Below are 23692 nucleotides of genomic sequence, written 5' to 3' on the forward strand. Positions count from 1 at the left end.
AAATTAAACTTGTATGGGTTCACAGTGATTGAAAGCATTACAGATTTGATACTGTTTCCACAAGTGATTCTAGGTGCTAATGTGATGTAATCTGGTATGGGTAATTCAACAAGCTTGTTAACAATCTTGAAAAACATAATTAAATGTAATTCCTCATGCTGTCTGCTGATGGATTGCCAGTTAAACGAGTTAATCATGGCTGAGATGCTGCTTGTTTGGTGGTAGTCTGACATCACAAAATAGGCTTACAGGCAGCATGACTTTGTATGGTTTCCAATTTATGGGTGTGATGTTGGGTATATGGTGACCATACAGTAGCTGCATAATTTAAAATTGATTTGATTATTTTTAAACTTTTTTGTGACAACGCTTTAGGTTGCAGAGAAGGAATGATAGAACAGAATTCGCTTTTCGACATGTAGTATTTGTGTGTTGATAGCTTGGAATCTAACAGAACTCCTACATATTTAGCCTCACTAACAATATCCAAATTATGTCCGTGAAGTGAATATTCAGATAGTAGCTGGTTTCTTTTAAAGTGATATGAAGCACCATATACTAAGATTCATGTTCCATACTTCTTCCCAGATTTTGAGCTGCTTAAGGTCTTCTTGGAGAGCATTTACAGGGAAGTCAATATGTCTACAAAATATAGTCATCTGCATAAAGGCGACAGCTGGATATTAAATTACTCTCTACTACATTAGTATAACAATAACAATTGACAATTTATAAATTCTACTCAAGCAATTAGTATAACATACGTACATCATAGATCTTACAAGGTTCATAGTTTCTACAAAGTAGGTATATAGTCATATTCAGATGCTGCTTAGCCTGTTACAGTACAGACTGGAATTTTAATGTCCAGGCCCATTGTAAAGGTGTGTTGGGTGGGAGGTAGGGAAAAGTGGCATTAACTCCTGGAGTACCATTTTTTGTATATGTGATATTTATGTCACCAGAATATCCCAGTAGATTTACCACAGTTTGGTTGGTAGCTGTTACATCACCCAACTGTAACATAAAGTCATCAGGCCAAGAAAGTGAAATCGCGTAAACAATTTTCCCAGTAGAATCCATTGTGTACCTACAGTATAACATGAAGATAATCTGTTAATTACTAAACACTATTTGTGGTAACCAACCAAACATCCTTGTTCTTGGAGTCTTGCTGATATTTCCATGGTTTTGATTTATAAATAGCTTCACCATTTCTCTTCAACCAAGCTCCTACAAGAAAACAGGTACTGACTACAATCTTATTATTGACTAGCTACTATCTTCAGGGTACACTAAAGTTCATTTTTAAATCCAATTTCTATAGTTCAGTTAACTTACCCATCTGTAGTAGCCTCTCCTCAATGATTGGCATTATTCTTCCATCACAGCTGGGCCCCACACCCATCAGTAAATTACCATTGGTACTAAGAGGACATATGATATAACACATATACACTCACTCACACACGATTCTTATACGTGAAAAGATACATACAGGCACAAAATACTCAAGTTGATAGCACAGTAGTTTATTGTACAACAATAAAAGTACTGAAACAAAGGAGATAACTATCTGGCATGCTGAAATAAACCAGGATGGCCAAGTAAAGATAAAATTCACTTGTCAGGTGATCGCTTTGCTTCTGCACTTGTACTTCTAAAAATATTTCTAAAGCTTATAATTGTTTATCTTTTCACTTATAAATGCTATCTTTTGGTGTAACATATTTCATCATTTGTGACAGCCAAAGCAATGTATGATGACTGAAAAATCAAACCAGTATATTATACTGTTAGGCATTGTTGAGTTACACTTGTCTGAAGGATCAGTTGGTTACACTGTATTTAGTCTGTCAGTATAATTTATAGAAGCTACTGCAAGCATTTTGAGTAGCAACGAAGGCATTTTTGAGCTTGACTTTACCAAATCAATACTGCTGAGGCACCATGAAGACAATTTGAGGTTATAGTTTCTCATTGGTGTTATTTTTAAATCTTCTTACCGTTTTTCTATATGCCTTCTTGCCTCTTTCCTTTTTGAATCTTTTTTTAGTTTAGTACAATCACTATTATATTAAGTGATAAAATTATGTACCAGAGAAACATACCTAACAACACTAACTAGTTGATACAGCAACTCTTCAATAGTAAGATAACCACTAATATCAATATTACGAATGTACCCCCAAGAAGTGTTTTGAACTGTCATAGAATTCTCATACTTGTGTGGATATAGTTTACCTAAGTAGAACATGAAAGCCCATCAATTTTATAGGTACACATACCACTCACCAGGATTAAACCTGTCGTGACAAGTAAAATATCCTCCATGAGTACAGTGGTCTCCTTTACCCCAGCGATCATTGACAACCACATAATCCTTCACTGGGCTGTATACAAGTATAAGGATTTTCAAGCTGTGCATAGCTACTGGCCTTATATATGCACATTACAAAATATAAGTTAAACTGTTAATGGACAAACTTCATAATGAAAAATCCAACCGTTGCCCCTAGCAACCTAAATTTTACATTATTTGTAGGTGTCAATGTCTTAAGTCACTTCTCCAAGTTTTAAAAGGATAGCAAAAATAAGTCATGAGATATGACATTTTGAAGTTGCAATTTTCCCATACATTGTCAATGAGAGGGGCAACAATTGCCCCTTCTCAGTAATTTGAAAGTGTTACCAACTGGCACACTAGTCTTATGGGATTCAAGGTGTTGTATTTATGGTCATATCGTATGACCTATATATACTATCCATTTAAAACTTGGAGAGATTATTCTTGACATTCACATCTACAAATTATGTAAATTTGAGATATATGTACTTTTGAATTTTTGGTTTTTGCACACATTAAAATACCTCATTTTTGTGAAGGGGCAACTGTAGTCCTCTCACATAGATATGTATGGGAAAACCACAAATTTCAAAATGTCGTAATTATCTTAATATGCTATTCTTTCAAACTTGGAGAAGTAACTTTAGATGTTATCTCCTAAAAATAATGGGAAATTCAGGTTGCTAGGGGTAACGGTTATTTCTATATGTTATGAAGCCTTATTATGGAATTTGTCTATTGTGTAACTAATAATACTATACAGCTGTTATATTAGACAGTTGCTATAGCATAAAAACTTCTAGTAACATAAAAAGAGATTTTCATAATAATATATGCTCTCTGTTATACAATGTAAACTGAGCTGTGAGAAGTATGCATGCACTCTTTAAAAATATTATAAAACAAAAATTATATCACTGAAATAATTGATGTTATGAATCTAGAGGGAATTATTGTACAGTGGCTATAAGTGGCAGATCTAGGTGGGTGCCCGTGATTTCAACAGAACCCCTCTTTTAAATTTACGTAGATCAGTGGCAGTCTAACTAGCTTTCTTATGGCTGTATTACTAATTCATCTCCTACTGTACTTCAGTAGAAGGCATGCAATTACATATAGCTAATATAGTGAACACTTTACTTTCCACCTCCCAATGCATTAAAATGCTTGAGATACACTAATAGAGCAGTCAAGTAACTACTCTAATAGAATAATCAAAACTACAGCTTAGCCTTTGTGTTAAAACATTGTGATTGTTTACAAAAAGTACCATATAATAAAATCCAGCTTCTAAAATCTTGTGGAGGCTTGTCCTCTCTGTGGAGGCTTGTCCTCAGATTCTCCTTGTTAAATTTGCTTCACATTAATTTTCAGAAACTCCCTTTTAAAAATCCCAATACTACTTGTACAATTTACGTGCAAATATAGCATAAAAATTTTTAGAACTTTTTAATGCTACGAAAAAGCCAATTTATGGTTAATTAGCAGAAAATTTTGAAGGGAGATTCTTCAACACATTACATTGAACGGTAAGATATTTTGCCATGTATAAGCCTTAGCTAGCTACAATCAATCAATAATTTTATCTACCATACAATAAAATGTTGATGGGAGGAAATTTAACTCCAGGTTGAATTTGGTGGATATTACTTTGGCAAATGTTTGTGTCATTCTGCTAAATAAATTGGCTAAATAATGGACAGGAACTTTTTGGCAAATTGAAGTCAGTTTGTCAAAATTTTCCCATCACAATTTGACATCACACAGTAAATTACAAATTTCTACAGGTGGGAATTATGCAAGTTGATTACATATACATGTACACATCCAGTCAGTAGATAAGTAGACTGGAGCTACTGAGTGGAACATTGCTTAATTATATGGGACTGCACCTTTCGTTGTAGAGCCATGCTAAAAACTCAGTACTGTTCCAGTAAGTGTCATTGACTGACCAATCTCCATCTGACCATACCACTTCAGGTTTGTAAGTGTTTACTATTTCATACATTTGAGGAAGCATCACCTCCTAATATTTACAATCGGCAAGTGTGGTGATCTTAACCATTGAAGGAACTTACTGATACATAGTGTTGTGTTTTAAAATTGTTTGCCTGGTCCTGAAGAAACAGTGGATGGAACCATTCAAACAAGGAATAATACAGGCCAAAATGAATATTAGTGTTATTCCGTATTGCAGCTGCAATATCACCTATAGAGTAACATCACAATTTTATAGTGTGTGTATATAGCACAAATATATACATATGTAAGTTTACATTAATTGAGTATGGATCACAGAAACAAAAAGCCAAGAAACAAGAAAGGTTGCTAACATCTGTACAGCTTATCTACAGTGGATTTATTTATTTATGTATTTATTTATTTGATAATGGGTAGATAGATATATATAGCACTACTGATGTTGCCTAGGGACTAGCTTTGTTCCAGACTGCTAGACATAGTGTCTCTGACTAGCTATAGCTATGTGCTACAGGTATAAGTGACCTCCCTTGTTTCATGACTTTTATTTCTATAATCCCTACTCAAATATAAAATTTAAATTTTCCTTACACTGGTTTGTGTAATGATGAGTGAGCACATACCACATCAAAGCAATAAATAGCACCAGACGTACTGTAAAGTTAATTGTTTTGTTCCCCAACTGTCAATAACAAAGTGACTATTTTCAGCCATGTTCTGTCCATGCATTATACAACAAAGAAAAGTATGAGAAGTACTTCTGTAATCAATCCACTCACTAGGGAAATTATGAACAATTCTTGTGACAGATAGTACAGAAATGATTACTACATTACTCATCAATCAACACCTACACATTACACAGTAGTGAGAAAGAAACGGAGCATGAAGGAGTATGGCCATATATGATGGATTCATTGTAGCTACATCAACAGTCAAAAGGCATGCCTTGGGCATAACAACAAAAATGGGTCCATAGCATTTTATGAGTTATGTTTGGCTAAAGGAATCAGTCAGTCATTTAGTTAGTCAGTAGAAAACATGTTTTTAAATAAACAATTAAAATTGGTAGCAAGGCATTCTGAGTAAACCTGAAGACCCCTTTGGGCTTGACTAATACTGCCAAGCCATCAAAGGAAAGGCAAGGATAGTGTTTTTAGTTTTTGAGTGATATTTATGGCAGGAAAGCATACATCTTTGTGATGAAAGCAAAGCCTCTTGCAGCTACTATGCGAAACACAGCTATTGCCGCCCAGTGAACCAGCACTGGGATGTCAATACACCACTCAGGCACTTAAGTCTTGTGCAGGCAAATGCTCCTGAGGCAAGACTAGTAACCCACAGGAATACTGTACAGGTCTAGAGAACCCAAGGTACTACAACAACCCCAACACCGCTATGCAAGACAAGGACAGTTGGGCATTTGGTTCCGTCATCCAGCAGGGACCCACTATACACTAATTCACCAAGAAATTTCACATCATCTAGTCCATGCTGTACAACCTGCATGTAACCATTTATGCAGTGGCATGCTGATAAAGCAAAATGCTAAAGTAGTTCACCATCACCTGGTATAAAGTGTGCCCAGTAAACACCAGAGATACCGATTGATGTTACAACTGAGTGGGCTGCTTCCATAGTTGACACCAGGATACCAGGTACACATTATACAGTTGTAGTTGATGTGAGGGGGTGCATGACCAGAGTATAGAATATCTGGCAGCAGGGGGTCTGGGGGGTGCAGCCCCGCAGAAGTTGTAGCTTTCACAATGTCTCAAAGTTCACCAGAATTAATTTATAGGTATAATTTGAAGCATTTCAACTAAACACACCAACTTTTTAAGTCTAAAGTATTTCAAATAGGCTATTTATATCAATAAAACTCTTTTGGCACTGGTAAATGAACATAGTATAGCATTTATAAACAGTACAAAACAACCTTTCTACACCTGGAAACACTTGGTGAAGTGGTAAGACACCAAATCTTCAAGTAAGTGGTCAGTGGTTCGATTCCTGCTGTAAGCAATTTTTTCAGTTTTAATACTTAAAGGAACACATTTTTATGAAGCGATTTGACTGCTCTATTAGGGTATTTGAGCATTCTATTAGAGTATATCAATCTTTTTCACGGTTTTAGTCAGCCCAGAAGGATAATTTCAGTGAGATATCATTCTGAGGAGGGCCTAAGTCCCTATCCCCCACCACCTGTGGGATAGACTGAAGCAATCAATGTGAGTAAAGTTTGAAACAATAACAACAATTAGGCATAACCAAGCACTGATCCTGGAATCTTTCAATTACCAGGCCAATACTCTAGCCACTGCTATGCTATCTTACAAATTGATCACTATAAATATGATACTGACCAACAACATCTCTATGTGGACCAGTATCCATACTGTTCCAGTTCCATGAGTACTTGGATGGCCAAAGAGTAAAGCCACTATGATGTTTACTGCACAAGACTACATACCTGCAAATTATGATATATTATGTAGTTTCTGTACATAAAATAACATTTGTATAATTGACCTTATGTTATTATATCAACTTCATGCTCTTACTGGCTTTCTCGATCACAATACACAATCATAATTATGTATTGTTTGTGATTTTGTGATCAGGTACCTTATCTCTGGACTCATACCATAGATACCTTGTTTTTGTGCAAACAAATGGACACTATATAACCACTTTTGCTGCAGAAACTCACTCAAGGTGCTAATCCAAATTTGAGCTGAATTTACCTAGCCATCACTAAGATACAATACGCTTATCTTCATATGTACCACCTAAACTCCTTAAACATAAACATACTGAGCTTTCTTATACCCTTTTTAATGGAACGAGAGTTGAACTGAAGTTTGATTAAGTAGATACAATGCAAAGTCAAAAATATGTTAATAACAGATAAAGTCATGCTGAATACCTAATTATAAAGTGCTTATGCAACTTGCCGAATTATTTTACAGATGTATATAGATAATACAAACATTAAATTAAAAAAAAATTGTAGCGAGTGAGTAATCTATATACATTGCTACGATCCACAATCACATGTCTAAGGGGGTCTAGGTACTTTTTCATTCTTTTAAGGAGTCAGCAGTGGACCTAGTTTGTGTGGAGAGTTGCTTGAACCTGACTGGTTAATTTAATTTGTGCATTGTTTGTTGTATTATGAAGTGTATTATGCTTGTTATTAGGTTGAACCCCCTTTCCTGTAATGTCATCAATAGCTATCACAAAACTATCTTTTCAAGTATAATCAAAGCAAAAAATATAGAAGATATTATAATGTTGCTTAGTTTTGTTATTCACCTGTAAAAAAAGAAAGATATATAAAAGACCCAAAGCCAGTTTGCATAGACTGGCTTTGGAGCTTGCATTAAAAAAGAAAACAAATTAATTGACAATAACATTACTGCGCCATTTCTAGGTTATTATACCCTTTGATACATATCACATCTCTTCCATGCTAGACTGATTTTAAATTACTGTACTCTTTGTGGCTGTTTGGATTATATGTGCAGTAATTTACTACACTGTAGATAAAACACTTAACAATTATATGTGTAGTTTATGTATCCAAACAAATTTACATATTTAAAGCAAATTAGAGCTTTAAATATGCATAGACTCATTTCCACACTAGGTTTGTGTGACTAGTAGTTTCAATCAAGACACACGATAGTGTGTCGTGCGGCCCAAGAAGCCGGCGCGCCACACCATGGGTATATTAACAGGAAGAAAGAAAACGCAATTTTCACACATACAATAGCTCTGTGATCCCTTATCTGATTGGAACCAAATTTGCTAGAGTTGTGCCGCCCAGTTAGGGGAGTCTACATACCAAATTGTAAGAAAATCGCTCCAGCCATTTCCGAGATACGAGCGAACTAAATTTCGTTTTAATTTCTTCGTTTTTTTCTTCTTCATTTCGCACACTTGGCAAAATTCGCAAAATTCGCCATAAAACACGAATGCGTGCTTGGATTGGGCTGGAATTTGGCACACTTAAAGGGCTCATTAAGGCGGATCTCCGTACCAACTTCGGTAGGAATCCGATGAACATTCACGAAGTTATGACCGATTATTTCGTAAAATAAGGTCAAAGGTCTGTCACGCCTACAGGGTAAACCCCTTGGAGGAATCAGTTGAAACTTGATATGTAGATGGAGCAACCATCGTAGGAGTGCCTTTTTGTGGTTTGAAAGGAATCGGGATAAAGACCATGGAGATATGACACAAAACCCAACCTGTGTCAAAATTACGCGATCGATTTTTACGAATAAAAAAACTATTAGTTTTCGTGTCTACCAGGCAAACCGCTTAGAGCAACGAGCTGAAAATCAGTCTGTAGCTGGAATAATCATCATAGAAAGTTCTTGCAGTAGTACAGAAGAATCGGATTACAAATCACTGAGTTATGATTCGAAAGGCAACTACGTGCAGCAAATGCGAGATCGAGATACTCTAATAGAACAGTCACCCTAATAAAGCATTCAGCTGCATTTATTTATAATTTACTCAGTTATATTGCATTGCAAGTTATTCTGTAGGGAATTCAGCTACAAACAAGTCACCCTGTAGTCAGATCAGCTAGAAGAAGGTACCTAATAGAGAGTTCAGCTACAAAGAAGCCATCATGTAGAGAGTTCAGCTCAAATAAATCACCCTGTAGAGAATTCAGATACAAACAAGTCACCTGTAGTCAGATCAGCTAGAAGAAGGTACCTAATAGAGAGTTCAGCTACAAAGAAGCCATCATGTAGAAAGTTCCGCTACGAACAGATCACACTATAGAGAGTTCAGTTAGAAACAAGTTATCCTGTAGAGAGATCAGCTAGAAGAAGTCACATTGTAGAGAGTTCAGTTACAAAGAAACAATCATGCAAAGAGTTTAGCTGCAAACAAATCACCCAGTAGAAAGTTCCGCTACGAACAGATCACACTGTAGAGAGTTCAGTTAGAAACAAGTCATCCTGTAGATAGATCAGCTAGAAGAAGTCACTTTGTAGAGAGTTCAGCTACAAAGAAACCACCATGTAAGAGAGTTCAGCTGCAAACAAATCACCTGTAGAGAGTTCAGCTAGGAACAAGTCACCCTGTACAGAGATCAGCTAGAAACAAGTCATCCTGTAGAGAGTTCAGCTAGAAGAAGTTACATTGTAGAGAGTTCAGCTACAAAGAAACTACCATGTAGAGAGTTCAGCTGCAAACAAATCGCCCTGTAGAGAATTCAGCTACAAACAAATCACCCTGTAGAAAGATCAGTTACTGTAGAAGAAGTTACCTTGTAGAGAGTTCAGCTGCAAACAAATCACCCTGTAGAGGGTTCAGCTACAAACAAGTCACCCTGTAGAGAGATCAGCTAGAAACAAGTCACCCATAGAGAGTTCAGCTAGAAGAAGTTACATTGTAGAGAGTTCAGCTACAAAGAAACTACCATGTAGAGAGTTCAGCAGCAAACAAATCGCCCTATAGATAATTCAGCTACAAACAAATCACCCTGTAGAAAGATCAGCTAGAAGAAGTTACCTTGTAGAGAGTTCAGCTATAAACAAATCACCCTGTAGAGGGTTCAGCTACAAACAAGTCACCCTGTAGAGAGTTCAGCTGCAAACAAATTGCCCTGTAGAGAATTCAGCTACAAACAAATCACCCTGTAGAAAGATCAGCTAGAAGAAGTTACCTTGTATAGAGTTCAGCTACAAACAAATCACCCTGTAGAGAGTTCAGCTAGAAACAAGTCACCCTGTAGAGAGATCAGCTAGAAACAAGCCACCCGTAGAGAGTTCAGCTAGAAGAAGTTACATTGTAGAGAGTTCAGCAGTTTAGCTGCAAACAAATCGCCCTGTAGGGAATTCAGCTACAAACAAATCACCCTGTAGAAAGATCAGCTAGAAGAAGTTACATGTACCTTGTAGAGAATTCAGCTACAAACAAATCAAATCACCCTGTAGAGAGTTCAGCTACAAACAAGTCATCCGGTAGAGAGATCAGCTAGAAGGATCACCTTGCAGAGAGGTCAGCTACAAAGAAATCACCCTGCTTCATCTTTTCTTCTTCCTGTAAGTAAAGAAAAAATGACAGGTTAAAAAGCCCTAAAACTGGCCATAGGCCAGCTTTGGGGTATACAAATACAAAAAGATGTGAAATCTAATCCAAAACAACCAAACTGTAAAAAAAGAGTGTAGCCCTGAGAAAGGCTATGGTGAAAAAAGATGTGAAATCCAAGGTGGCGGCCAAGAAATGGCTGTGATGGTAGGTTAATGGTAAAAATTTTAATAACAACAATTCAGGTGAATTTGATGCCATTTCGTCTTGGCACAAAATTCGCCTGAATTGTCGTTATTAAAATTTTTACCATTAACCTACCATCACAGCTATTTCTTGGCCGCCACCTTGGATTTCACATCTTTTTTCACCATAGCCTTTTTCAGGGCCACACTCTTTTTTTACAGCTTGGCTGTTTTTGGATTAGATACTATTATGCACTATATAAATAAGATTTAAATGCACTGTACCGACTGATTTAGAACAATGGTAGTAATGCTTGCAACTCAATAGAAATCTAATTGAGCTAACAGTGTTTGATAATGGAAAGCCTGTTTGGCATAATGCAGGAAATACTAACATTCTGTTATAGAATTTTGCTTACAACATCACAGCTATTTGCAACTTTTTCTCACTGTAAACAATAACAGTTAATAATGTGATTTTTAACAAAGATCACAAATTTTTTTTATGGTTATTAACATTATTTATGCATAATATACTGTAAGTAAAATCAACTTACTTTACCCCTGCATCTGAGAATAACTTAGCCCATGAGTCAGGATCAAATAATTCACCCTTGAGCATTGGGGCAAAGTCAGCATAAGAGAATCCTGGAGGATAATTATTTGTCATAAAGTCAACATATTCTTTTTGTGGATTAGGTCCTTTCCACTTATACCAGAACCACTCATTTCCAAAACTAGGAACACTATACACTCCCCAGCAGATCAGAAGTCCAAATTTAGCCTCATCAAACCATGGTGGTAATGGACGACTATCCAGAGATGACCAGTTTGGTTGGTACTCTCCAACTACCATGCCGAACAAAGACACCAAAACCAGTGAGAACTGTGAAATCATCATCCCTATAGATTACAAAGATTTATCATGTATGAAATGTTCACTTTTAGAACTGGAACTGTAGTAAGTGGATAGTGGAAAGCCTGGTTAAGTAAGCGTTGTTTTCAACTTTATCTTAAATGCCAAAGCTTATCTATGTACACAGCTTAGTGTGTACACACAGATCTCCATAGTTTGACATGGTAAACTTGATTACTTGTTTCTCATCCACAGAATTGTGACTTTCATGTAGGAAGAAAGTCATTTTTCATTACAGTGAAACCTTTATAATGTAATGCTTGTTTGGTACTCGAATAATATTGTTTGCCGAGATGTCAGATTTATGAAGTTTCACCATATTTTTTTATTAAAAAAAATGCTGAAAAACCCAATCCATTTGCAACAGTGGACTAGCTGTTATGTACTACATATGCATTATGCAAGTAGTAGCTACTTACATTTTACTGCCTTTGTTAAATAGCAAGTGATGCTTTCTGTGGAAATAAAAGTTACCCTTCTCAACAGGCTCACATTATTGATAGCAGCAATAATAAAATTTGAAGTAGTTGGGTCCATGTAGGCAGGTTGGATAAGAAACGATTAATCAAGTTTGTTTGACCTATTAAAGGTCACAAAAGGCTGTGTTTACCTATTGTAAAAAGACTTGTATGTACTTTGTTGGCTGCATCTATGTACAGAACTATATGTATCAGCTCCATGCTACAGTCCAGCTAATTATGCCACACCTTGTGGCATATGTTATTACTTACATGCATATTGCTACAGCATTGTTTTGACAAACAGGAGCATAGGGAGGGATATCCGAGGAATTTAGTAAACCCTCTTTTAAAATTTACATTCCTAAGACTTCAAAAGTAAATAAATTTGGCAGAAGTGAGTACCAGTGTGCAGTATAGCACAACAATATATGGTAACAAAAAACTTATATCCATTTCTCAAGAATCTGCAGATAAGACGTGAGTACTCTTAAAAGTTTTGGCCTTAAGGCCAGGCCAAGTTGATTCACAGTTTATCATAAGGGATATTTGAAAAAGTCGTGCGGGCGGCAACGTCATTTTTCATATTTCATAATTTTTAACGTGGAAAAACATTTAATAAGTAGCTTCAAACACAGTAACTAGCTACATATTTTAACAATAATTGCAAGCTTATTTGATTACATCACTAATTGTACTTACTCGTTTATGCATTCTCTCTTTAGAAATCCATTGCTGAAGGTTCTAACAAGTCCAGGCTGGGAATAATCATTACATTTGTTGCACATACCATGTTTCAATATACAAAAATCAGTTTGAGAGTGTAAACAATGATTATCATGTGAGAAATAATGAATTACGAAATTATTGCTCTATTCCTAAAAACCCATGCGGGTGATGATGATAAACTGTGAATCAACTTGGCCTGGCCTAATAGAGCAGTCATATAAATCAAGACACACGATAGTATGTCGTGCGGCCCAAGAAGCTGGCACGCCACACTGTGAGTATATTAACAGGAAGAAAGAAAACGCAATTTGTGATCCCTAATCCGATTGGCACCGAATTTGCTACAGACGTGGTGGCTAGTTAGGGGAGTCTACATACCAAATTTGAAGAAAATCACTCCAGCCATTTCCAAGATACAAGCAAACAAAAATTTCATTTTAATTTCTTCGTTTTTTCTGCTACTTTATTTCGCACACTTCGCAAAATCCACCATAAAACACGAATGCATACTCCAACCGATCTGAAATTTGGCACACGTAAAGGGCTCATTAAGGCAGATCTTAGTACTAACTTTGGTAGGAATCCGATGAACATTCATTGCTATGTGGATGGAGTAACCATTGTAGGAGTGCCTTTTTGTGGTTTGAAAGGAATTGAGATCAAGACCATGGAGATATGACACAAAACCCAACCTATGTCACAATTACGCGATAGATTTTTATGAATAAAAAAACTATTAGTTTTCACGCTAGTCTCGTGCGCCCGACTCTTTAAAAAATGCATGAGACTATTTTCACACCTACCAGGCAAACCGCTTAGAGCAATGAGCTGAAAATCAGTATGTAGCTGGAATAATCATCATAAAAAGTCCTTGCAGTAGTGCCTATTATGCTGCTTCGATTGTGGGTTGCAGCATTAAACTACCTCCGAGTATTTCTTCGTCCTCTGGTGTTGTAAGACCTCAACTATACTGCTGAAATTGAAGAATTACGTCGAGAAGAAACCGCAGATGCCAGACGAGGAAGAATCTTATAGTCCCGGACATCGGACTATTCCCACCAAAACGTTTACCCTGTTGTACCATGGCTAACATCACTAACAGTACCTGTAAAGGTTCGACCATTCTAAACAATTGAACTGTGTGTTTTCTGTCGTTATTTTGCAGTCACCATGCAAAATACATGAGATGAGTACTGCAAGTCGATGTTCTAGAAAGATCAAACGGAAAAAGCCCATTCATAACACTCCTCCTAACAACAGTGTTGTTAAGAAGATTAAGAAAACGCAGGATGACAACCAGATTGAATGTTTAATTTGTGACAACATCATATTAGAGCCTAGAGAAAACACAGATGGCCACGACACTATATTCTGCGAAGGGGACTGTCAAGGGTAGACTCATAGACATTGTGCCGGCATTACTCGTCCTGTGTTTGAGAAGTTATTAAGTGAGTCCGCTCCATACTTGTGTCCACACTGCACCCTTGGCAAACAATATAATGAAATCAGTGCTTTAAAAGAGACCATAAAGACCCTAACTGACAAAATAAGCAAGCTAGAAGGGAACCAGACTAGCCATCCTAAAACTATACACCAGCAGCCAATGTTTCCTAGTAACCAATTGCCTGGTCCCCCAAACCAACCTAAAACTTCCCTCATCAATCAGCAAAGGTCATCCGACAGGAAGTGCAATGTAGTATTTTATGGTATCGCAGAATGTCCTCCAAACACATCTAAACCTGCTAGATCACAATCTGATCTTAAAAAACATCCTCTCAGCTGTACCAATATCGAAAGCTCAGCAAAGATTTACACCAACTAGGGAAATTCAAACCAAGTCAGCAATGCTCAAGACCACTTTTAGTACAGTTTCTCCATGCACTAGATGCTCAAGCTGTCCTGTGTGACAGAAGTAAGCTTTCTCCTCCTATACTTGCCAAGCATGATATGACACCTGAAAAAGAGAAACACTGAATCCTTGCTACTTAAAGAAAGATGGAAGCTAATCCAACAAGGCCATTCTTGCAAATCTATCAAGATTCGTAATGCTCACATTTATGTCAATAATTAGCCACATGGCATAGTCACCAATTCAAAGTTCAGCCAGCTTGTTCCTCTTTCCTCTGACGCTACAAGAACAAATACATCTCAGCCTGAGCCATCTCAAACTATGGACACTACTTCCACTGCTTCCCAATGACTAAATTCTGATAAATGAAATTATTGTCCTGATGATTTTACCCCTACAGAATCAATCCCTAGTCACAACATAATAGGCATAAACTGTGGTAGTTTACCCGTAAAATCCAAACGAAAATTTGCTACAAAATCTTGCAATTGTTAACTTTTGCAGCATAACAAATAAGCACGCTGAACTAGAAGTATTCTTACTTCTACATAGTATACGTTTCTTAGTTGGTACAGAATCACATTTGCATCAAGAAATTACAAATTCAGAAGTATTCCCAAAAGACTATCATGCATACAGGAATGACCGAAACAGTCATGGTGGAGGAGTGTTCATATTAGTTGACAAAATATTCCATCTAGTCAAGTGTTAAAAGATTTTCCATGTGAAGTAGTGTGGGCACAAGTACATGTACAGAACCATCCTGATATAATTTTAGGATCCTTCTACTGTCCTCCACATTCTCCAATATCAATTTGGGAAGAACTATCTGAATGTATACAACAAATTCAACAAAATTAATGTTTCCTGATGCAGTACTCATTCTTGGGGGTGATTTTAACTCCCCAGAAATTGATTGGTCTTCTGGTTGTCTAACTGAATCTTATTTGCCAGCAGCATTTAGAGAATCATTAATTTTGCTATCCCAAGACCTTTCATTAGAGCAAATACTTACCGAGCCTACTAGAGAAGAAAATATTTTAGACCTATGTTTTCTATCACATCCTAGCTATGTTTGCCAATCTAGAACTGTTTCCGGCTTAAGTGATCATAATGCAGTAATTGTTGATCTGTTAAATTGTATTCCTTGTAATAACAAACCTAGAGAGAAAATGTACTGTTTTAAAAGAGCAGACTGGGTCTTTTTCCGTGACAAAGTAAGCAGCATTTCTGCAGATTATTTTCGACTAAATGGAACCAACTCGAGATCTGTTGAAGAAAACTGGAATTATATACGTGGAAACCTCTTACAAGCTGTTGACACCTACATACTAATGAAACATATTTCTAGTCAGAAAAAACTTCCATGGATGACACCTTGCCTTAAAAGACTAAAAAGGAAAAAGCAAAGATTTTACAATAAAGCAAAGCGAACCAGGACATGTACAGCTACTGATTGGGCGCAATTTAAGAACATTCAAAAACAAGTACGCCGATCCTTCCGACTAAAACATAACAACTACCTTACCAACATTCTTAATTCAAGTAAACTGAAAGGAAACAAGCCCTTTTGGAACTTCATTAAATCTCAGAACCACTGGAATTAGTGTACTACAAACCCCTGATGGAATAGTTATTACACCAAGCAGTAAAGCTGAAATTCTCAATAGTACATTTCAATCAGTGTTTACAGTGGAAGACCAAACTTCCTTACCTACATTACCTGAATCAGTTCATCCACCCATAGAAGAGATAGCCATCACAAAAACCATCACAGAACCTGGTGTCTTTGCTCTCTTATCTCAGACAGATCCACACAAAGCAGGGGGGCCAGACAATATTCCAGCTCGAATACTTAAGGAACTTGTATATCAGTTAACACCAATGCTTACACACCTATTTCAACAATCTTTGACTACTGGCGATATACCATAGGAGTGGAAGTCTGCATTTGTAACTCCAATATTTTAAAAAAAGGCAAAAGATATGATCCAACTAACTATCATCCAGTGTCCTTAACATCAATTGTCTGTAAAACATTGGAACATATTTCAGTCAGTCAGATTATGAAACACCCGGAAACAAATAGTATATTGTGTAACAACCAGTACGGATTTAGAGCTAAATGCTCTTGTGAATCACAACTCCTGCTAACAATTTATGATTTTGCTCGTGCATTAAATAACAGGTTACAAGTCAACATTGGAATTCTGGACTATTGATAAAGTTTCACATACCAGGCTTGTGAAGAAATTAGACTATTGTGGAGTACGAGGAAAAACATTTCAGTGGATTACATCTTTTCTACACAACAGGTCACAGCAAGTAGTCATTGAGGGCACATACTCATCCCCATGTAAAGTCACTTCTGGAGTACCTCAGGGTACAGTTTTAGGACCAACACTATTTCTACTATATATTAATGATCTAATATTAAATATTCAGAGCACTGTTCGTTTATTTGCTGATGACTGTCTTATCTATCAACCAATAAATTCTCCTAACGATCATCAGTTATTACAACAAGACTTAAATACACTAAATACTTGGGCTAAAACATGGCAAATGAAATTTAATATTGACAAGTGTTGCATTCTTCAGTTTTCCAAACACCACCATAAAACAAAATTTCCATATGACATGTCAAACAAAGCCCTCAAAGTCGTTGAACAGAATTCTTACCTTGGAATAATAATAGATTACCATCTTTCTTGGGTACCACAAATTAACCATGTATGTAACAAGGCAACCAGACTAATTGTTTTTTTACAACGTAACTTAAGAAACTATTCATGTGCACTTAAAGAACTAAGCTATAAACAATTTATCTTACCTGTGCTGAAATATGCTGCTGCAATTTGGGACCCTTACCACCTAAAGGACATAAATAAAATAGAAATGATACAACATAGAACAGCTAGATTTGTCCTGAATCGACCATGGAGAAGGAATATGCGAGATAGTATAACTGAAATGCTAACATCATTAGAATGGCTACCACTCCAATTAAGGAGAAAATGTACAAGATTAACTCAAGAATATCCACAACCTAACTGAAATACCTAACAGCTACTTACCAACATTATCACCTGTCACCATTACAAGATTTAATCATGAACAAAAATTCCTACACTATCATACATCAATAGACATAAGTACTCATTTTTTCCAAGAACAATTCCAGAATGGAATGGACTACCGCAAGACATCATCAACCAACAAACTATTGACAGCTTCAAACAATTATTATACAATCACTTTTAATTTTAATGTACATTAGCACTTATGCTCCAGGCGGGCTCTGCTAATTAAACAATATAATAATAGTGCAGAAGAATCAGATTACAAACCAATGAATTATGATTCGAAAGGCAACTACGTGTAGCAAAGGCAAGATCAAGATACTCTAATAGAACAGTCACCCTAATAGAGCATTCAGCTATGTTTATAAATTACTCCGTTACAGAATGATATTACATTGCAAGTTATTCTGTAGGGAATTCAGCCACAAACAGTTAATCTGATAGACAATTCAGCTACAGGAAAGTCACCCTGTAGAGAATTCACCTAGAAACAAGTCATTCTGTAGAGAGATCAGCTACAAGAAGTCACCTTGTAGAGAGTTCAGTTACAAAGAAACCACCATGTAGAAAGCTCAGCTGCAAACAAATCAACTTATAAAGAGATCAGCTAGAAGAAGTTATCTTGTAGAGAGTTCAGCTGCAAATAAATCACCCTGTAGAGAATTCAGCTACAAACTAATCGCCCTGTAGAAAAATCAGCTAGAAAAAGTTACCTTGTAGAGAGTTCAGCTACCATCATGTAGAGAGTTCAGCTGCAAACAAATCACCCTGTAGAGAGTTCAGCTACGAACAGATCACCCTGTAGAGAGTTCAGCTACAAACAATTCACCCAGTAGAGAGATCAGCTAGAAGAAGTTACCTTGTAGAGAATTCAGCTACAAAGAAACCATCATGTAGAGAGTTCAGCTGCAAACAAATTACCCTGTAGAGAGATCAGCTAGAAGAAGTTACCTTGTAGAGAGTTCAGCTACAAAGAAACCATCGTGTAGAGAGTTCAGCTGCAAACAAATCACCCGGTAGAAAGTTCAGCTACAAACAGATCACAGTGTAGAGAGTTCAGTTAGAAACAAGTCATCCTGTAGAGAGATCAGCTAGAAGGATCACCTTGTAGAGAGTTCAGCTACAAAGAAACCACCATGTAAAGAGTTCAGCTGCAAACAAATCACAGATCAGCAGAAGAAGTAACCTTGTAGAGAGTTCAGCTACAAAGAAACCACCATGAAGAGAGTTCAGCTGCAAACAAATCACCTGTAGAGAGTTTAGGTACAAACAAATCACCCTGTAGAGAGATCAGCTAGAAGAGGTCACCTTGTAGAAAGTTCGGCTACAAAGAAACCACCATGTAGAGAGTTCAGCTGCAAACAAATCACCTGTAGAGAGTTCAGCTAGAAACAAGTCACCCTGTAGAGAGATCAGATAGTAACAAATCACCTTGTAGAGAGTTCAGCTAGAAGAAGTTATACCTTGTAGAGAGTTCAGCCACAAAAACAAATCACCCTTTTGAGAGACAAGCCAGACAAAGTAACCCTGTAGAAACAAATTAAATCACCCTGTGGAGAGTTCAACTACAAAGAAACCACCCTGTATAGAGTTCAGCTACTGTGTAAACAAGTTACCCTGTAGAGAAATTGGTTAGAAAAAAGGAGAGATCAGCTATAAACATGTCACCCTGTAGAGGGATCAGCTAGAAACAAATCACCTTGTAGAGAGTTCAGCTACAAACAAAATCACCCTGTAGAGAGTTCATTTACAAACATCACACTGTAGAGAGTTCAACCACAAACAGATAGCCCTGCAGAGAGTTCAGCTAGAAACAAGTCACCCTGTAGAGAGAATCCTGTAGAGAGTTCATCTACAAGCAATTCACCCTGTAGAGAGTTCAGCTACATTTCAAGTAACCCAGTAGAGAGATCAGCTGCAAACAAGTTATCCATAGGGTATAATTGACATATATGTATTATGTATATAATTTGTACATTTACTGATAAAATCAGAATTAGTTAAAGTATTTAAAGTCTGCTTCATCTTTTTCTTCTTCCTGTGGTAAAGAAAAATAGATAGGTTAAAAAAGCTCCAAAACTGGCCATAGGCCAGCTTTGGGGTATACAAATACAAAAAGAAGTGAAATCTAATCCAAAACAGCCAAGCTGTAAAAAAAGAGTGTGGCCCTCAGAAAGGTTATGGTGAAAAAAATGTGAAATTCCAAGGTGGCGGCTAAGAAATGGCTGTGATGGTAGGTTAATGGTAAAAATTTTAATAACAACAATTCAGGTGAATTTTTTACCAAGACTAAGTGGCACCAAACTCATCTGAATTGTCATTATTAATTTTTTTACCATTAACCTACCATCACAACCATTTCTTGGCTGTCACTTTGGATTTCACATCTTTTTTCACCATAGCCTTTCTGAGGCCGCACTCTTTTTTTACAGCTTGGTTGTTTTGGATTAGATTTCACTTCCTTTTGTATTTGTATACCCCAAAGCTGGCCTATGGCTGGCTTTATTGTTGGAAATGATGTAGAGTGTTAAACTTCAGAGTTTTTTTTTATTGAAGAAGGAATATTTGTAGAGACCAGCAATTGTCTACGAGCATTGTAATGGGTGATGCAAAACTTTATGTGACCGACACAATCGCACATTTTAGTTTTCAAATTCCTGTTTAAATATTTATATATAACTAAGTGTATGCTCTGGCAAAGTTTCAGTCTCATATGCCAGTAACTTTGTGAGTTACAGCCCTATAAAGTGGCAAAAGCAGAAAATATTGATGCGTACAACAAGTAGCTATAAGGAAAATAAATTACAGGTACTTACCAAAACAGTTGTAACATACGAGCAGAATGACATACAGAGTTGAAATTTAAACCATTAATGTTGTGTTCACCATGAATAGAGGAATTGAGGTTTTTCTTTTTGTTTCTCTTTACTACATACAAAGGCGAAATGTGAAAATCGATCATGTACTATCATTGAATGTGATGTAACATATTCTTGGGTCTATTGCAATGAAACAAAGATTTTTGAACCTCCTATTGAGTAGGCAAATAAGATGATATCCAGGTTTTTGTTCTTAGGCCTAAGGACAAAGTTTGATAATACACAAGTGTTTCACTCATTATATTCAACGCTTTTAGGCTTGTGTGATATTGTGTTGGATATTGATCACAAATAGCTATACTACTAATCCGCAGTTTTGTCATGGAAATAGATAGACCTCCTGTATTTATATCATACACTTGGGTGTACAGACACATCCTCATCAATTGTAATTAAAAATCAAAATAATATTTTGATTGTTCTCAAGTCAATCCATATTTGTCGGTGGATTCATACCTGTATGTGTAGACCCACTAGCTACATATAGTCAGGGGGTTAACTACATTTATAAACATGATAAACCATAGGCGGCGGAAAGGGGGGGCTAGGGGGCTAAAGCCCCCCCTCAGAATGATATCACACTGAAACTATCTTTCTTGGAGTAAGGCTGAAAACCGTGATAAAGATCGAGATACTCTAATAGAGCAGTCACTCTAATAAAGTAGTCAGTGTGTAGCGAGCTATGTAAGGATTTTTATGTAGTTTATCAGCTAGAAATGGTAGCTGGTGAGGTGGAAAGCTCTTGTCAGTTGGTTGTGACCTTTTTTTTTTTCTTTTTTTTTTTTTGGTCTCACCTTACCAAACTATAGAAATAAGTCTGGGTCAGCCCAGCCCCCCCTCATATCAACTACTTCCTCCGCCGCTGTGATAAACTGTCACAATAATTCTCTGGAACAACACGGTCAACCAAAAGGTGAACCAGTACATAGAACACACACACACACACACACACACACACACACACACACACACACACACACACACACACACACACACACACACACACACACACACACACACACTCTAAATTACTGGCCTTCATGTTTTATATTGTGTCATCAACTCAGCCATCAATTTTAGACACTAATCAACTTCCACATGTAGCTAATTTTGCAAAGCCCTACAGCATACATTAATTTTTCATTCACTAAATACTCATTATATTCATGATTGACTTTTAATTGAAACTCAACACATTTGGCAGGGCCATTCCTCCATGTGAGAGTATACAACATATAACACCATAAAGTACAATAACAACAGTCATACAATACATGTAATATTATAACAACAAATAATGCTTAATATATACAACTTAAGTAGAATACAATAAGTGATTATAAAGAGTGGACGTATAAGTCCCACTCAGAAAAGATTTGTCAAGAAAGTTGATTCTACCACTTTGCTCCATATTTGCTTGTGCCATAATGCTCGAGCATCTATCTAGTAATAACAGTTACATGGTATTCAAGCAACACCGTTTGCACAGTGCACTCAGAAGGTATATAGCTACATTTAGCTATTTATTGAAGAGAGACTGTTTCAGTATACATACATACATACATTAACATACACATAATGCGCCTATCAATGTAATGCCCGACTACCACAGATACGAGCTGAGGGTGGGAAAAGGTCGGGAAATTGATCACTAAATTTCCGAAATAGTGGGGATTTGTCTTCACAAAAGAAATTCACTCACTCATGCAGCAAAAGTGTGGTTTAGGAAGTAGTGTCTCGGGTGCTAGCTACTACTTTCATACTAGCCTGAGAATCACTACTGGACATATTGCCCATGAAAATCCAATGGAAAAATGTTCAACCTGTGGAAAGTAAAGTCTTCATTGGGTGGCCCCAATAAAATTTTATTTTCATAGCATTTTAATTGGGCAAATTAATGGAAAACCTAATGAAAAATTACCATTGAAAACTCTGTGAAACGCTTTTCATGGATTTTTCATTGGTAACTTTTCATCAGTTTATCATTGGTTTTTCATTAATTTGCCCAATTAAAATGCTACCACCCTATGAAAACTTTACTTTTCACAGGTTGAAAATATTTTTTCACTGATTGAACATTTTTTTCACTGATTGGATTTTCATGGACAGGATGTCCAGCAGTGAATCCACTCATCACTATACCATTGCCACACAACCATGCAAATCCGCTCCTAGCCCCAGTATTCCCAGGTTTAATTGCAAGTCGAGACTTGGTCGGGGTTTGCATCGCCAGTATTTCTCCAGTAGGTAGGGAATCGTAATTTTCAGTGATGCAAATCCCCACTAGCTACCTTCCCCACCTCCGCCCGTGTCTGTGGTGGTAGAGAATTACATTGTATAGTGCACTATCAAAGTTTTGCCCCACCTACCCCCATGCAGGCAAAGAGGGGAAACAGGAGGGGACTTGACCAAATTATAAGTCTAATTCCCCTACCCTGGAGCAAAATTGTAGGTCTAATCCCCCTCCTTCTCCATTATACCATCACAGTACTTTGTTACAAGCATTGTCTAAACCCCAACACCTGGGACCAAAATTTTTATCAAATATATCCCCTCGTTATCGGTTTGGCCGCATGGGGGTAGGTGGGGCAAAACTTTGATAACCCAGTGGATAGTTGGCACAGTCAGTATTGAACTCATTACGTGCAGTTATCACTCACTGTTTAATATCTTCTGTCCACAGAGTCGTTGTGGCTAATAAAGCACAACCTACTTATAGGGCACGTCCTGTTAGCAGGGCGCCTGCTGCGCTTATTAATTAGCCACACCCCCACTCCTTTAGAGTATAATAAATAGCACTATCTATCCTTTAGAATAATACCACTATCCAGTGTCACGTGATAGCATAACCTAGTCCTCAACACTGGTGTCTAGTCTGGTGCCGCCCCTTTAGTGAAGGGGCGGGCGGTGCCAGAGTACAGTGCCGGAATCTCTCTTATCCGGGCGGTCTGGTACATACTACTCTCAGGAATATCCGTAAATAAGAATAACATGCTGTTATGCTAAAGTGACTAACTTGAATACAAGTAATGTTGTTATTGCTATCAGATAGTGCTATGCAGTTTAGTGGGCAGAGGGGGAAGTCACTACCGGAGCATTCATGGTCACTCCCCTGGGCTGTAAAAATGCACTATCACCTAGCAACCAAGTGGTAGTTATTAGTAATAGAATAAACAAGCCTCCAAACAGGTAAACAGCAACCTTTAGCC

At 37.0% G+C, this 23692-nt stretch overlaps 1 protein-coding gene across 3 annotated transcripts; it reads right to left on the reverse strand.

Annotated features, from left to right (window-relative positions):
• Nucleotides 1-709: 709 nt before the first annotated feature.
• Nucleotides 710-23375, reverse strand: LOC136257505 (alpha-L-fucosidase-like). 3 transcript variants are annotated; one of them, XM_066050725.1, is made up of 10 exons: nt 23144-23375; nt 11127-11472; nt 6694-6800; nt 4426-4556; nt 4240-4373; nt 2296-2393; nt 2112-2244; nt 1342-1427; nt 1149-1233; nt 710-1090 (listed from the first exon to the last, which is right to left on the reverse strand). In XM_066050725.1, the coding sequence occupies exons 2-10, from the start codon at nt 11468-11470 to the stop codon at nt 841-843; spliced, it is 1368 nt and encodes a 455-aa protein (XP_065906797.1). In that variant the 5' UTR covers nt 11471-11472; nt 23144-23375; the 3' UTR covers nt 710-840. The 3 variants fall into 3 exon arrangements, with proteins under 3 accessions (XP_065906797.1, XP_065906799.1, XP_065906798.1); XM_066050727.1 differs by lacking the exon at nt 23144-23375 and adding an exon at nt 16245-16550; XM_066050726.1 differs by lacking the exon at nt 23144-23375 and adding an exon at nt 16236-16550.
• Between the last annotated feature and the right edge of the window lie 317 nt (nt 23376-23692).

The sequence above is a fragment of the Dysidea avara genome, chromosome 6 (genome assembly GCF_963678975.1).
Source record: "Dysidea avara chromosome 6, odDysAvar1.4, whole genome shotgun sequence".
NCBI lineage: Eukaryota > Metazoa > Porifera > Demospongiae > Dictyoceratida > Dysideidae > Dysidea > Dysidea avara.

Bases quoted from the DNA above. Each gene is read 5' to 3' on its own strand.
- LOC136257505 (XM_066050725.1), bottom strand. From the start codon at position 11,470: ATGATGATTTCACAGTTCTCACTGGTTTTGGTGTCTTTGTTCGGCATG. The intron at 6,801-11,126 runs GTAAGTTGATTT...CATAATTTGCAG, and splicing joins TTCTCAGATGCAGGGGTAAA to GTATGTAGTCTTGTGCAGTA. The intron at 1,091-1,148 runs GTTGGTTACCAC...GTTATACTGTAG, and splicing joins TCCAAGAACAAGGATGTTTG to GTACACAATGGATTCTACTG.